At 38.3% G+C, this 17,439-nt stretch overlaps 1 protein-coding gene across 3 annotated transcripts in view; it reads left to right on the top strand.

Annotated features, from left to right (window-relative positions):
• The first annotated feature begins 506 nt into the window (after window positions 1–506).
• The window catches only part of PCDH17 (protocadherin 17), a 100,136-nt gene continuing 83,203 nt past the window's right edge, over window positions 507–17,439 (top strand). For all 3 annotated transcript variants that reach the window (XM_053563887.1, XM_053563886.1, XM_053563888.1), the window contains exon 1: window positions 507–5,473. In XM_053563887.1, coding sequence (XP_053419862.1) covers window positions 2,906–5,473 — 2,568 coding nt within the window. In that variant the 5' untranslated portion in view covers window positions 507–2,905. The remainder of the gene's footprint in view (window positions 5,474–17,439) is intronic.

Genomic DNA, 17,439 nt, shown 5'->3' with positions numbered 1-17,439 from the left:
CTGCACTTCCCTTGCATGGGTGTGTGTATGGTGACCGTGTGTGTACAGAAACGCATTAGGAAGACCGGAAGACCGCAGCTACCTTATTCCGAAAGCATGCTGCGATTCTCGTTCCTGTATATGTAGGACAAAAAAAAAAAAAAAATTAAATCGCTGTCAAAGTTTTTTCCGTAGGAAGACAGAGAAAGAGCTACTACCGGTAAAGACCCAGGAGACCCGGCGGTCAGGCCCGGGGCGCCACCGCCTCAGCGGAGCGTTGGACTCCGCTGGCAGGGCTGGTCTCCCATCTAACTGATCTAATCAATGACTCCGAAGAGCAGGGACTCCTGGCCCCGCCCCTGCCAGTCTCTTTTCCGCCTCTCATTGGGCGCGGGCCCAGGAGGCAGGGCCTTGCTTCTCACTCGGATTGGCTGGCAGGGAATCAGTATCAATGTTTAAGCGGCAGCGTGAGGTGAATAGAGTCAGTCAGCAAGAGACGCTGGGGCGAGAGCAGGAATTGAGAGCCCGGCGTATGCGGCAGCGGCAGAGGGCGGCTGGGGAGACGCTACTCCAACTGTTGAATTGAATTTTCACCTTTCATTTCCTCGCTGCTTTCCTTGCGGAGATGGATTTATTTGCTTTGAAATTCGCACATCTTTCTCAGACTGTGGGGTGATCCTGACAGGCACCAAATTGAAAGAGACCACCCGTGACGGAAAAGGAGGAATTAAAATTAAAAAAAATAAAAAACACCTCCACAACAGACTGCACAATTAACTACACACACGGATGTTGGACTTTGTGAACAGAGAACATTGAGAGGAAAATCTTGAACTATCATGCGAGGCTAAACTGGGAACAATTACTGGAAACCTGATTGGTATTATTTTCCCAAGACTCTGAAAGATTTTGGGGGTGCCTCACGCCTAACCAACAGGACAGGTTTTTAATAAATAAATACACCTAGCAAAGCAGACGCCTTGTTTTCCAGAGCCTCGGACACCGTCAGAAAGAGGTAGAGTAAAAGTGCTGCTGGATTCAGCTTCACCTTCCTCCTTTCCTCCCCCTCTCTCGCTTTTTATCTTTTGCCCCAAAACATGAATCTGGTTTTTCTTTCTATAGAGTGAGTCAGAGAAAGCGTTAGGAAGAAGCCGCAACTAATGTCTGTGAAGGGAGGACCATGAGGCGAGAGTGAATACGATTCGTTCCGCTGTTTCTGACTCATCCGGCAGATCGGAACACCTGCAATTCTGAATGTGTCATTCCCTATGTCGAGGCGCCTCGAGAACCCGAAATAATGTGTAGATAGACCTGTGCCTAACATTCCCTGGAAGCGTCTCCCCGGGGTAGGCGCCCCTGGCTGAACCACTGCGGGCCCGCAGCTCCTCACCCCCTGCCCTCCCTCCCAAGTCGCCCCAGAGAGGCTGTGCCAGAGCGAGACTGCAGAATGCATCACGCCAAACCTTGATATGTTCCTTTCATCCAGCCCACTCCTCCTACTATAAAAAAAAAAAAAAAATTGAAGAAAAAACCCCACACTTTATTTGCTTCATATATTCACCACTTTTATTCCTCGCCAAGGTTTTCCTTTCTAGATGAAGAGGACTGGGAGGCAGGGCTATTGGAAAGGGATGCTGAATAGAAAGAAAAGAGAGGCACTTGACAGCCCAGCCCTGTGAATGCAGAGACTGTTTCCCTTCTAGCGAGAGACAGAGAGAGTGTGTGTGTGAAGACTGTGGGGTGGCTCCCCCTTACTTCTTATTCCGCCTCCCTCGCCCCCTCCAGATCTGCACGTCCAACCATGAGTTGCCTGTTGATTTCCTTTCGCCTGGGAAGAAAAGCAAACTGGAATTAAACTGCAGGGAGAGAAGTCCTTGCTGGCGGGGAGAGAATGGGATGGTAGCGGTGGCTACTGGCTTGGCGTAGAGAAATCTCAGAGTGTGTTCTATGAACAGAGGCGAAAATATATCTATATATTTTTCCCCTCCCAGTAGACTCACACAGCAAATGGTGATCAGACTGTGGCTTTCTTGATTTCGGGGGAGAGCCTTACCCGAGGAAGAGAGGGAGGAGCCTGTTGGGGAGAGGAAACTACAAATCGGGACACTAGTTCTTTACGCTGCATTTCCTCCCCTCCCTTTGGCTGCTCGGAAAGGAGAGAGAGAGGAAAAAAAAAAAAATAGCGCTTGGCTGGTAGATGCAGTCCGCCACCGCCACTGCCTCAGCCAGCAATGCAAGATTAGATCTCTAAATGCAGCAAAACACTGCCTGAAAACAGACTAGCCCGAGCGGCGAGCGGACATTTCACAGCGTGCGGAAGAAGCTCCAACATACATATGGGACTCTCTTGGTTGCTCTTCATCCTCATCAATTTCATCACGGAAGAAGAGTAGCAAGTAAGGATTTCACTTTCGGATCTGCCTGGAGACACACCTCCCGCACCCTCCCCCACTGGATGTAAAGAGTATTCCGGAGGCTCCGGGCGGGAGTGGATTTGCAGCACCCTAGCGGGAGTGAGGAAAACCTACGGATTCTTTAGTTCATTATCATCCCTCCCAGACGTGATTTCCTTCTGATCGCCGGTCTCAACGCTCAAGTTTCAGCCTCCTCAAGTCCAGGCGAGAGAGACAAAACCCCGGGCTCGCCCCCAGCCGCAGGGAGCCGCCGCCTAGCTCCAGCCCCTGCAGCTCCTCCGCACCTCATCTCGTCGCCCAGTGCGGATGCTGTAGATCAACAGGTTCGGGGAACTCGAGCGGAATAAAGAGAGACTGCCGGGTGTCGCAGCCTGGGTGCAGAGGGAAGAAAGGACCCATAGACTTGTGGCTCACATCGCGCGCGCACGTTGCGTGGGGTCCCCAGGCTGGCGCGCACTCACTCACTCGCCTCTCCAGTCCGGCTGCTCTTGCCACTTCCCCACCGGTCTGGGATGTACCTTTCCATCTGTTGCTGCTTCCTTCTATGGGCCCCTGCCCTGACACTCAAAAACCTCAACTATTCCGTGCCAGAGGAGCAAGGGGCCGGCACGGTGATCGGTAACATTGGCAAGGATGCTCGACTGCAGCCAGGGCTTCCGCCTCCTGAGCGCGGCGGCGGTGGCGGGCGCAGCAAGTCGGGTAGCTACCGGGTGCTGGAGAATTCCGCGCCGCACCTGCTGGACGTGGATGCAGACAGTGGGCTCCTCTACACCAAGCAGCGCATCGACAGGGAGTCCTTGTGCCGCCACAATGCCAAGTGCCAGCTGTCCCTCGAAGTGTTCGCCAACGACAAGGAGATCTGCATGATCAAGGTGGAGATCCAGGATATTAACGACAACGCGCCCTCCTTCCCCTCCGACCAGATTGAAATGGACATTTCGGAGAATGCAGCCCCAGGCACCCGCTTCCCCCTCACCAGCGCACACGACCCCGACGCGGGTGAAAACGGGCTGCGCACCTATCTGCTCACACGCGACGACCACGGCCTCTTTGCACTGGACGTCAAGTCCCGCGGCGACGGCACCAAGTTTCCAGAGCTGGTCATACAGAAGGCACTGGACCGCGAACAACAAAACCACCACACGCTGGTGCTGACTGCCCTGGATGGCGGGGAGCCTCCACGTTCTGCCACTGTGCAGATCAATGTGAAGGTGATTGACTCTAACGACAACAGCCCAGTCTTCGAGGCACCCTCCTACCTGGTAGAACTGCCGGAGAATGCCCCTCTAGGCACCGTGGTCATTGATCTGAATGCTACTGACGCTGACGAGGGTCCTAACGGTGAAGTGCTCTACTCTTTCAGCAGCTACGTGCCCGACCGCGTGCGGGAGCTCTTCTCCATCGACCCCAAGACCGGCCTAATCCGTGTTAAAGGCAACCTGGACTATGAGGAAAATGGGATGCTGGAGATTGACGTGCAGGCCCGAGACCTGGGCCCTAACCCTATCCCAGCCCATTGTAAGGTCACTGTCAAGCTCATCGACCGCAACGACAACGCGCCGTCCATCGGTTTTGTCTCCGTGCGCCAGGGGGCGCTGAGCGAGGCCGCCCCGCCCGGCACAGTCATCGCCCTGGTGCGGGTCACTGACCGAGACTCGGGCAAGAATGGGCAACTGCAGTGTAGGGTCCTAGGCGGAGGAGGGACTGGCGGCGGTGGGGGCCTAGGGGGTCCTGGGGGTTCTGTCCCTTTCAAGCTTGAGGAGAACTATGACAATTTCTATACCGTGGTCACCGACCGACCGCTGGACCGCGAGACACAGGACGAATACAACGTGACAATTGTGGCGCGAGATGGGGGCTCCCCGCCACTCAACTCCACCAAGTCGTTCGCGGTCAAGATTCTGGACGAAAATGACAACCCGCCTCGGTTCACCAAAGGGCTCTATGTGCTTCAGGTGCATGAGAACAACATTCCAGGGGAGTACCTGGGTTCAGTGCTGGCCCAGGACCCAGATCTGGGCCAAAATGGCACTGTGTCATACTCCATTCTTCCTTCGCACATCGGCGACGTGTCCATCTACACTTACGTGTCTGTGAACCCCACTAACGGGGCCATATACGCCTTGCGTTCCTTTAACTACGAGCAGACCAAGGCTTTTGAGTTCAAAGTGCTTGCTAAAGACTCAGGGGCGCCAGCGCACTTGGAGAGCAACGCCACCGTGAGAGTGACGGTGCTGGACGTGAATGACAACGCACCGGTGATCGTGCTTCCTACCCTGCAGAACGACACCGCCGAGCTGCAGGTGCCGCGGAACGCTGGCCTGGGCTACCTGGTGAGCACTGTGCGCGCCCTCGACAGCGACTTTGGCGAGAGCGGGCGCCTCACCTACGAGATCGTGGATGGCAACGACGACCACCTGTTTGAGATTGATCCATCCAGCGGCGAGATCCGCACGCTGCATCCCTTCTGGGAGGACGTGACGCCGGTAGTGGAGCTGGTGGTAAAGGTGACTGACCACGGCAAGCCCACCCTGTCTGCGGTGGCCAAGCTCATCATCCGCTCGGTGAGCGGCTCCTTGCCTGAGGGGGTACCCCGGGTGAATGGCGAGCAGCACCACTGGGACATGTCGTTGCCTCTTATTGTGACCCTGAGCACTATCTCCATCATCCTCCTAGCGGCAATGATCACCATCGCGGTCAAGTGCAAGCGTGAGAACAAGGAGATCCGCACTTACAACTGCCGCATCGCCGAGTACAGCCACCCGCAGCTGGGAGGGGGCAAGAGCAAGAAGAAGAAAATCAACAAAAATGATATCATGCTGGTGCAGAGCGAAGTGGAGGAGAGGAATGCCATGAACGTCATGAACGTGGTGAGCAGCCCCTCCCTCGCCACCTCCCCTATGTACTTCGACTACCAGACCCGCCTGCCCCTCAGCTCGCCGCGGTCAGAGGTGATGTACCTCAAACCGGCTTCCAACAACCTGACTGTCCCTCAGGGGCATGCGGGCTGCCATACCAGCTTCACTGGACAAGGGACTAATGCAAGCGAGACCCCTGCCACTCGGATGTCCATAATTCAGGTAGGAGACTTTTAGCCTAACTGGGACTTCACTTTATTACTGGTTTTAGAGCTGTCCTAAAACCTTTGGTGCAAGGACAAGCCACACTGCCAGCATCAATGAAAGGGGGAAAAAATTAAAGGAAAATAGTTTGCCTTTTGAAACTCTGTGTACATCACATTCTACACATACCCTCTCCCATGTAAATAATCTAAAATCTACAAGAAGCAAATGTCTTACTTCTGTTGCATTTTAAAATTTATTTTTACAGGTTTGAAAATTTCAGCAATATTCACTATTCTTAATTTATTTTACTGAACTTTTATTTGTTGGTCTACCTTTCTTTCCATAATAAAGGATTCCTAGGGGGAGTAGGAAAAAAATGTTTCAGCTAATTCTCTTTAAAAATTTTTATTCCATTAAAAAATGCCCCAATGAAAGAAATTTATGACCAAATATTAAGAAGTTAGCTTATTGAAGTAGAGAGTAGCATCCAGTCAGAATTCAGAGTTTGAATCAATGTGAAGTAAGTTTTCAGCCCTCAAAATATCAGTTTATGTTTAAAAAGTATTTTTAAAAAACATAAATCTCATTTATTCTTCAGTTGAAATTGCAGCATAATACCATAGTGGAGGTTAAGCCTGTGAAATATAATACTCTGATGCGTTTTCAAAAGTTGGAATAAATGCAAATTCTGGCTAATGGCCATCTATGGAAAGTTTGTATTTGTTTTGCTCTGTAATTATACTGATCTGTTTTTTTGGAATCTCTGAGCAATGAAAAGAGTATATGAGAGGGTCCCAGGCTCATTTTGTGGTATTAAAAAAACAGGAGGCAAAGTTGCACTGAAGGCACTTGATATACCAAAAAGAATTCCAGAATGCATCTAGTTTGCATACCGTGCATTTTCTCTACATCTAAGTGATATTTAACAAATATTAGTATGATTCAAAGTTATTGATGACATGACAAAACTAAATGACTGACCCAGCCTGTACATATAGATTCTAACAATTGCAGGAAACTGTACTGTGTTCAGTCCATCTAGTCACTGTCTAGTTTCTTTTATCTACTATGAGCTGTGTCACAGAAAAATTTAATTCTTGCTTATTAGGAATATGTGTTGCTACAAATTACTCTGGTCTAGCAGTAAGTGAAATTCAAAATTGAGCTTAACTAGAAGTGACACTTCAGGAGGAAGATTAGTTGGGGCAAATGAAAAATAATTTGTTCATAATTTTATGCTTTGAAAGCAAATAACTTTTTGATGACACTTGACTCAGTAATTTTTTCATTATTAAAATGGAGCAGTAAAATTCATAATCTTATCCTAACATATTAAGTGTACCAAATACCAATATTTAGCAAATATATTTTCATATAAAGTATGAAATGTATAATGTCCTTATAAAACAGACTCATACTTGATGCTCCTGAATACTAAAGTCTCAATTGTAATATAAAATCCCACCCTTTAGTGTTTACTGTATATCAGGAATCATGATTTTTTGAGGTCTATATAAAACTGAAAAAGAAGCTCCCCACTCAAAAAGATGTAGTTTCTGTAAAAGTTTTTCTGTGACTGTAAAGCTGGTATTTTTTATAATTAGTGGATCTTAAAAAGGATATATGTTAAAACACATATTTATAGATCTGCTGTAGTAATTTTATAAATATGTATTTGTTATTTTCCTTTATACTTTTACCATTGACAACTATAATGATGTCACAGAGGGTTAATGCTTAATCTTCCACTTAAGGTGCTATAATTTATATTTTCATTTAGTTTCCAGTAAAAATGGAGTTGGTGCAGTAGAACTCTCAACTTGCCTGATTCCTTGGGCAGACTATTTAGGGACTGTCTTGAATGAATATATTCAAAAGGTTTTGAGGGACAGTGATGCCTGTACCTGGATTATGCTGTCCTTGAAGCTGATAATTACTTAAGGATGATGATGATGATAATGTGATTCTTCTTCTTAGCAGTATAAAACATAAGCCAAAGCAAATACACATGCCCCCACACACATACACACATAATTTAAACAGAAAGCAAAGGATAAACTTTCTTGCTATTCCTTCTTTTCTACGATTTTAATCTATCACATAAAGTCACAAAAGAAGCTTTAGTTTTAAGTCCTTGAAAATTTTCTTTCAAAGTAGCTCAATTTCCTAAATTGCTTCTGCCCAAGAACTATTCTGAACACAGACTGTTAAAAAGGCCTCTTTGTTTCTATTGAGTTTTTGCAGTCCTCTAAGGGATGCTTTGTAAGTTCTTAATTTGTTAATTTCCTTTTAAATGTATCAGGTTTATCTAATTACTAATTATGGAGACCAGAGTAAGTTAACTACAGTGACTTTTTGAAACTCGTGTACTGCAAGCACATTGTGCTAAAGTGCCATGCATAAATTAAAACAATTAAGTATTCCATAATTTTGTTTCATGTGCTTTTTATTAGTATATATATGTAATACAGCCAACTAAGGAAACACACTTTTAATCTTACATGTATTTCTGAAAGTAGAATTTTAATTCACAGAATGCACTTGGACTAACTGCCAGGAGATTTGATTTATCTTTATTTTCCAGCATATGTGTGTTGTTTAGAAGATGCACACTGTTAAGGGAATGAAGTTAAGTTAATAAGTATGTTGAGATATGCTTGTATAGTGTGGTAATATAAAATTAGGAATGGTATGATTTATAAGGTTTGCATTATAGCTAAAGTTAAAATTTAAGTATCACAGAATTTTGCGTGCTTCACAAGGTCTAAAATGTTAACATCAATGTTCGCAGGTTCTTTGGGGGGGGAACAAGAGTATTTTTATCGAATATGGATACTGAACAATCATGTAAGCTGGTGTAGAAATCGTGGTCTGTGAGATTTTGTTTCAGGTTTTATTCAAGTTTCTCAGATAAATTACAGTCAGCCTCTAAAGTGTTTAAACAATAGATTAGTGACTAACATATCCACAATAGTATGCATGATAATACAATATACTACATAGTAGTAATTAAATATTTGAGTTATTTTTAAAGCTATAAAATTAATTGTGAAGATTAGGAGCACAAGGTTTGTGGTAGGTGAGGCAAAAAGACTGTTAAACAAATTTATAAAGGCATTTTTCCTAGGAGAAATTTCCATGTGAATTATTTTATTATGTTAATATGACATTAACATGTCATTTAATATGACATTAACATGTCATTTAATATGACATTAAATAAATAATATGACATATTATTTATTATTTTATTATGTAAATATGACATCTGAAGTCACGTAGAGATCATCACTAATTTTCAAGGATAACTGCTAATAGTGGCTTCTAAGAATTAGTTGTTAAGTGTCATGGGGACTTCTCAACAGGTGTTTTCAAGGAAAGCCTCCTTAAGAAGGGAGGAGACTGTTGGCTTTTTACTGATGAGTTTCTAGTTTTGTTGGAATGTACTAATTCAGTGTGTTTTCATGTAGCACTGCAAGTCATTTTAATATGCTCTTAACGAAGAAAATGTATTGAGTTGCCAGAATACGATCTGGTAAAATTACTCTTTAAAAGGAATACATTCTTACTCAGTGTTTTACAGGTCAATTTCAAGCAATTAAGGTTAGGGTTGACTTTAGAATCTTAATGTTAGGAAAATAAAATCCTTTCATAAATGTGCATGGCCTTATAAATAACAGGGAATTAAGCACTTGGTAAAGGCCTGGAGCCAATCCAAATAAAATTAAAGTGTAGGGAACGAAAGTATCACACTGTAAACAATAAACTCAAGAAAAGTCTATCTTTCATTGCAACATTATCAACTGTGTGACTGTATTCCCACTTCCTTCTAGTATTAGAGGCTCCTGACTACAGGGACTCATTCAGATGAGTTCCCAAGATAGTGATCTTCAAAACTTTGTACTCTAGCATATTAATGATTTTAGTAACAGACACAAAGTGGGTGAACTGTTTATTTCACCATTTATACTTTCGGAGGTATTTTGCTGTGATTTTTATTCTAAGATGGTACTCTTTAATTAGTTTCCATAAATTAAATATACAACTATTTTTATAGGAGTTAGGGTGGGCTGATAGAAAAAAAAAGGTTCCTTTCATGTTGCATGCCTCCAGGAAGGGTTTGTACACTTGTCTTTTTTCTTAAAGATTTTGAAAAGATAGAGCATTATTGGTACTTCAGATTAACGTGAGTATACAATCATTAGTTTTCTTTATTTTGTATGCATTGAAAGTAGCACAAGTTAAGTATTAGAGTTTCCTTAGAGAAGGGTTTAAATCCCTCACCAAATCCAAAAATTATCATTATTTTTACTATATTGTTACTTTTATTCTTTTATGGGCATCTATGAAAATTTCGGCACCAAAATATATCTGTGTGAATTTCTCTATTTTACAATAAATGAAAACACAACAGTGTAATTTTGGATTATATGAAGTTGAAATCACAGAACTTTACTTTTAATATTAATTGATGTGATAACTCTTCATAAGGTAATAACTTCGATATCCATTAGCTTTTAGTTTTCAATAAAATTTCTAAAATGCCAGCTAATACTTTATCATCTTTACATTGAGATGATAATCCTCTCTTCTTGTAAAAAGGTAGGAGTAAAATAATTTTAAATGTTACTTGGGTTGTATGAGTGATATAATTTCTATAAGTATTATCGTATATAAATGTATGCCAAGGATTTTTGAATTTTTGTGCTGGCATCTTCATGTTGTTTAAGATTGTGTGTAATCAGGAAAAGATGTCAGATCACAGATAAATATTCCCTAGAATTTTTATCTCATTTATGTGAGCATACTTTTTAGTCAAAAAGATATTTAAATTTTCTAAATTACCATTATTACCTTTGCTTATATTGTTCAAGCCATTGAAACAGCACACACACATATTTTTGGAGTTGTTTTCTACATAAAATTGGTGCCATCATATATAACACACTTTTTAAAATACATAGATATACTTTTTATATATGAGATTAAAATGATTAATTATTCTTAAAATAATTCCAAATATTAGATTATCGAACTAAGAAATATATTTATTTTAAAAAGAAAAAGCTTCAAAATCTTCTGATAAATAGTTTATTCTGTTTAACAATATAACATTTAGACTTTCTCATGTTAAAGTACTATTCTCAAGTTTCAGTTTTCATATTTTTCAGTTAGTATTGCTTATACTAACAAAATATAACAAAATAGAATTATATCTATAAAAATAAAAAGTATACATTAAGAAAAATATTTTATTTTTTAAAGATTAATAAAGACTTACATGGATGCATTGCCCTGAAAGTTGGCTATGCCTATATTTACAAAAATATGAAAAATAAAACTTTTGATATAATTATGCATCTAACATATATGTCTTTATCTTTTCAGTATAATGTATGTAAATACTTTCTCAAGTACAAATATTAGCCCATTTTTATGCTTTTTAGTTCAAAAGCAATTCTCCTTTTAGGGAATGACAGGCTTTTATTTTTCTTTAAAAATAAGTTAAAACTTTAAAACTGTTTTAAAGTTTCAAATAACGTTAAGTTTCTTAAGATACAGCTAATTGTCATAGACTCTAGAGAAAAGGAGCTAAAGAACAACTGGCCTTCAGTGGGCAAGAGGTTGGAACCTGTGTACATTAAGAGAAAAAGAAATCTTATCCAAATTTCTTTTTGGAGAATGTCAGGAGAGAGAGAACCTTTGTGAGAATATATACTCTTAGCTTGATGATGAAATAACAAGAGGAAGAAGCAGCCACTCTAACTGGGCTCATGACAGTAAGGAAGTACAACTTAACTCCCTAATGTTGGTAAGTCTTGTAAGACACTCAATAGTGGGTAAATTCTTACAAATGCACCCGCTAATTATGACATTAGTCATTGCTCTAGAATGTATTCCCCTCAGTGATACTTCTGTTTAATAAATCCCAGAGGGTATTACCTTAAAGTCATATTTTAGTAAAGCCATTAGGGACGGGATTTTTTGTGTCAAATTCCTTCAAACAATGTCTGTATATTTGTTAGAGAATAGCACAAAGTTCATTTTGTTTATGGTTTTGAAGATAGTGTAACTTCTGCCACCACCTACTTTTAAAATCCGTCAAACCTACACATCTATTGTCAACCCATTTTAGTAAAGGAGACTTGGACAAGAACTTCCTTCAATGGCATACAGTATTTTATAGTTAGTCATAAGCTTTCACCACTAGCTTTGACAGTGATATATTGCTATCCTTTGGTCTTCTGAAATAAATTATCTATAATAAAGAAATTCTTAATGACATCAGCATCCCTGCTGTGACTAAGCAGAAGGATGCTCCTGCTTCCTTGCTACTGCAGAAATATTAAGACCAATATTTTTAAGGTAAAGCCCCTCTCCCCCCAAAAAAAGAAAGAAAAAGAAAAAAGACCTGTAACGAAATACAGATGTACAATTTGGCTGTGTGGGTGGTATTTTTCTCTTGTATGCACCACATTTTTCTAGTGATAAACTATAAAACTGGTTTCACACAGTGTTTAGAAAATCCATTAATATACTTGTGACACACTTCTATTTGCCTGTTCTGGTCCTAGTGACATTCTGATTACTGGTATTTGTAGGCCCTGGCCTGGATCTATTCCAGGCAGTTTTATTGTAGTGAAATGGTTCTTACAGTTCATTGAGCCTCTAGCATAACTGTGCTGAATATGATTGGCGCGTTTGCATATATTTATTCAAAAAATAAGGCAGTTAAACAGCATAATTATGGGAAAACGAATCATAACAATAAAAGACCATTTAAGTTAACAAGCTTTGTGATCAAAGGATAAATACAGGTTGGATAAATGACACTCTTAGATGTAACTAATCTACATAAATAGACTCGGTCTGATTAGAGGAATGGAATATATTAAAATAATTTAATGGTATTAGAAATAAATTTATTTCAGGCATTTTGAAATATTTAAAGACCCATATTATCTTATTTTCTTTATGGTTCAATTTAGTAGAATAGTCATGAACCATATTTATGTTCTATGAAAAATGAGCAAGTTAAAGATAAATATAATCTTGTAAGCATCTGTTTGGTACTGAAATAAACCCTATCTGAACAATATTTAATATTTTTTGAACTTGTAATCGTTCTGATTGATTTTTAATTGGTGGAACATATTAAAGAGACCATTTAAAGGGCAATTTCTTGTTTACTCTCTTTATCAGCTGAAAGCAGCCTTTGTAGTATTTGAAAGCAAGAGCATTAAAAATCAATTTCAAGTTTCAAAACTATCCATTCATAATTGTTGTGTAGATATATACTGTTTTAAGAAAAACTGGTTACATGTTTGTAAATTGAATTAGTACAAAATGCAGGCAATGACTATATTCTGAAGGATTCCAATGACATTTTGATAACATATGCTTTAAGATAACAGATTTAACATACAACATTATTAAATAAGTAGTTTCTTTCCAATAACTATGGTGCTTTAAATATATTTTCTTCATTTTTTTTTGGTGATAATTTTAAAAATGTAATTTAGGCATAAATCGTGATTTGATATTTTTCTTTATAGTGTTTCTCACTGAATTCTTTATGATTATTACTAAGCAACAATTTAATTATACCTATATATAGAATTTTCATGTTCTCCAATTCAATAAAACTCAAATTAAAAATATATTCATGAAAGTATTGTTATACTCTAAGTTCCAACAGTTCACTTTTCTAAAATGAAAATGCAACAGGTGTTTTATCGTATGCAGCAATGTTTAGGGGGATCTAAATATTTTTTCTATTGTTATAATAATGTAATTTTAGACTATTAAAGTTTCAGACAAATTCTGACATTTACAGAATAAATATATTCATGAGTTTTGAAAGCCTAAAACTCTAGTTTTACCTTTCATTTACATTACCTTTTAATCATAGTCCCTAATATAAATACCTTTGCTAAAAGCTGTTCATTTTATGTTTCACACAGCATATTTTAAGAGTATACTGAGATTATTTTGTGACTGAATACGTGATATATTTGTGCTCTTCTTTCACAGCAGCCGAGCAATTGCTTATGCAGAACCAAATTTACAAAGCAATTCACCTTTGATTACCATCAGAAGAACTAACCACATGTGCAAAAGTGGAGCTATGTTATTTTTACTGATGTCATTTCAGTAGATGAAATGAAAGCAAAAAAAATCAGAATGTTTGAGAAATATGCTTAAACTGTTAGCAAAATTTCCTTAAAAAATTATAATCTCAGTATTTTAGAAAAGAAGGGAATTCATTTCCAAAGAAGATACTTTCCATCTCAAACCTAAGTGCTTATTGATGCATCTTTATATAAACTACAAACCTTCTGAGTAATGGTAAAAATAATTTATTTTAATTTCCATAGTTCTGATATTCAAATGAAAACACAAAAATCCATAGTATCATCTAAATATTGGCTAATTCTATTACAGTGTCTTCTTGGACACAGAATTCTTGCTTTCTATTTTGTTTTTGCGATTTTGTGTCTATTTTAAAATAGCATATCCCAAATAAGGTTACAGCATTAAGTATATTAATAAGAGCAGTTATAAGTCATACAAAAATATAAATCAATCATCCATCTTTATTACCATTTTCATTATGGTAAGCTTGAGGATTACATGCAAACCTTCACATAGTTTCAAAGCAAGACTGATTGTTAGCTTTGCTTTTATTATTATTTGAAGCCTTGCACAACCTTTGGTTACACTAATAAATTTGTTTTGTTTTTTGTTTTAGCCAATGCCTTATTTTATGTTATCAGTTGATTAAATCAGGATTCCTGATTAAAAAGAAAATTTGTAGATAATGCATTGACTGTAACCTGGCACAGTATGCATGAAATGCACTTACAGGCTTAGAGCCCATAGTACAGTGGTTATGGCCCCAGCCACATGCCCCGAGGCAGGCGGGTTCAAACCCAGCACTGGCCAGCTAAACAACAATGACAACTGCAAACAAAAATAGCCGGGCACTGTGGTGGGCATCTGTAGTCCCAGCTATGTGGGAGGCTGAGGCAAGAGAATCTATAAAGTTTAAGATTTTGAAATTGCTGTGAGCTGTGATGCCACAACACTCTACCCAGGGAGACATAATGAGACTCTGTCTCAAAAAAAAAAATAATAATAATAATAAATGCACTTATAATTTTAGGAAACAATAAAATTATTTTTGCGCTACTACATGAACCAAAGCACAGAGTAAGATACAGAACTTTTGAGAACAGATAAATATGAAAGGCGTATTTCAAGCATAGCTTGAAAAAAAAGAATTATAACCTTTCACTTTTAGTGCTGGCAGATGCACGAATGGTAATTATTAGCTAAGTTTACAGGTCCTGACCTTCTTAGTGAAGCTACTATTTATCCTTAGATGATAATAAGGATGGAAATAAGAAAACTAACCTATTAAACAATTCCCCCCACCCCCACAGGAATATTTAAGGGCCATTGGCAATAGCTTATTCTACAGTGTTGCCTGGATATTAGATGAGCTAATATCAACAAATGAAGCAATGTGCCCAAGTTGAGAGAAACTAAAAAAGACATACATTTAGGAAGACTTTTTTTTTTTCATTCTGATTTTGAGCAATAGATTTTCCATGATTTGTTATAATCAAGACAATTATATAGTAATTTGGGTTAGAATGCATGCCCAGTTCCCCATCTCCAAACCCAATTTGTTACCACCTGTGGCTATTTCTATTAAAAAAAAAGAAACATAATTACTATGAGTCTCAGCAGTCTTAGAGTAAATTTTTGCAATTACAATACCTCCCTTGGGCAGATGTGTGAAAATGGCAGATTAATTCCTGCCAGGATCTTTCCGTTCCTTGTGCATTTTTAGGTTTGGTGTCCCCTGCTTATAAGAGGGGTTCTGTTTGCTCTGGTTAAAGGTTATATCCATGTTTCTGTAGTAAATATCTAGAATTAAACATCCACAAATCAGCCATTACATTTTGCCTTGAGCAAAAAAATCCATACGAGTGGATTTTTTTGCATAAGAGTGGATATTTTCCATAGCTCTCCTCTGTTATTCGGTCAAGTTTAAAGTAAAAGATAGTAACACCATTTGGCAACAATGAGAAAGCAGGATTTAGACTAGCAGGTAACAAGTATAATGTGGTAAAATGATATCTAATCCAGCAGAAGCTGTGAAAGTATTTTTAGTCTATGCTTGAACCCACAGTTATGTGATGTCTAAAAATTTAAAGAGCAATAAAAAGGATATTAAGACTGGATCACTAACACATGAGTTAACGCCCTAAATTTCAACTCATTTTTGTTGTTATTGTTGTGTGTACTCCACTCTTAATGAAGATTTAATTGATCTACATGCAAAATAAGAAGTGATATTAAGTCTGCACAATGTTAAACCCCTGGGTCAACGTTTTAACTTTCTATTAGTAACGAAGATATTTTGTCATAATAGCAAAATAATTGAAGACAGAGGCCACATCCACCTTGTTTGTCACTATAACAGAAAGAAATTTGCATCATTTCTGGTAAATAGTAGGCATTTTTAAAAAGTTGGATTCTTTGTGAATAAATTGAGACTTCTATAGTTAATTTTCAATAATAACTCATCAAATACATGCTTTAGTTTAGATTCAAACTTAAATATGACTAAGGTGAAAATGTATATTAATATAAATATGTTAAAATATTTGAATGTGGCATATTTTGATATTTTAAAATATATATAGTTATCACCTTTGAAATTACTGCAGTGAAAATTTCTATATAATTCTATTAATAAAATCACAAGCTTATGGAGAAAGATGATCAAGATTCATAATAATGAATCTCAAGCTCTCACAGTAACTGTTCATATTAAATATGTATACATATTTAATAATGTAACACATACTCACATGCATATATATATAAGAACAGCCAATAATGCTTCCTATCTTGATATGCTTTATACAAGTACCACTCAGCCCTAATAAGTTATTAAGAACTTAATGTAATCATTTTGTCTGTTTTAGTTAATTTTTAAAATACTTATATTTGTGTAGATGCTCCATAAAGTATATATACATTCTTCCTATATGATTATTTTGATGAATTGATATTATATTAAACCCAAAATAGTTTTCTTGGATTACATTTATTTTTATTTGTTGATATATAATTTCATAATTTACCACTTTAGTATCTACCATCTGCTATGTGGTAATCTGCACGAAAATGTCACCATTGGAAATTAGCAGGTGTGTGTAAGAATAATATACTAACTCAAACTTTTTCTCAAAATTTCAGAATCTATCTCGTGTAGGTAGTAATGAAATTTTTGTTCACATACTAAAGAAACAAAAACTAAGGATTGATATAAATGTCTGTTGTCCATTTCAGTATTGCTATTTGAAATATATCTACAATATTCAGAGTTGTTTAATCATAATCATTAATTCAACAAATAAAGATATCATTTTAAAAGCTATTAATTGAAATAGTTTGCCACTTTGCTGGGACTTACTATTTATCTGAATTTTACGTTTTAATTGCAAATTCCATATCAGGCAATGAGGAGCTTTGACAGAATAAAGGTTTTAAGCAGAATGAGTTAACCAGTTATCCCCATTCATCAGAGTAGTGAGATACAGAGTAAAAGAATATAAAATGTAATTTAAATGTTTAGGGTTCATTTTCAACATTCATAGATAATAGAGAGTCTTTCTGAAAGATTAAGCTATACACATTTGTCTAACCATTACAGTTCAGTCCATCTGTAAATTCACCCTGAAAATATTTGACATTTTTTGAAAAAGAACATATTATTAATCAGTCCTACTCAATCTAGATAAAGGGACTATCAAGCTGAGCATGTTATAGAAAGAACTATAGAGGCCTATATACTGGGAACATGTATCTCTCAGACTCTTATCTACCAGAGAGTGGGCCTGTAATATTCCATAATCTGTCTGCATTTTACTCATTTCTCCAAACGTGTGAATTTTTCTTAA

The sequence above is a fragment of the Nycticebus coucang genome, chromosome 15, assembly GCF_027406575.1.
Source record: "Nycticebus coucang isolate mNycCou1 chromosome 15, mNycCou1.pri, whole genome shotgun sequence".
NCBI lineage: Eukaryota > Metazoa > Chordata > Mammalia > Primates > Lorisidae > Nycticebus > Nycticebus coucang.
Note: the sequence above shows the minus strand (reverse complement) of the source record. Positions and strands in the feature narration are given on the sequence as shown.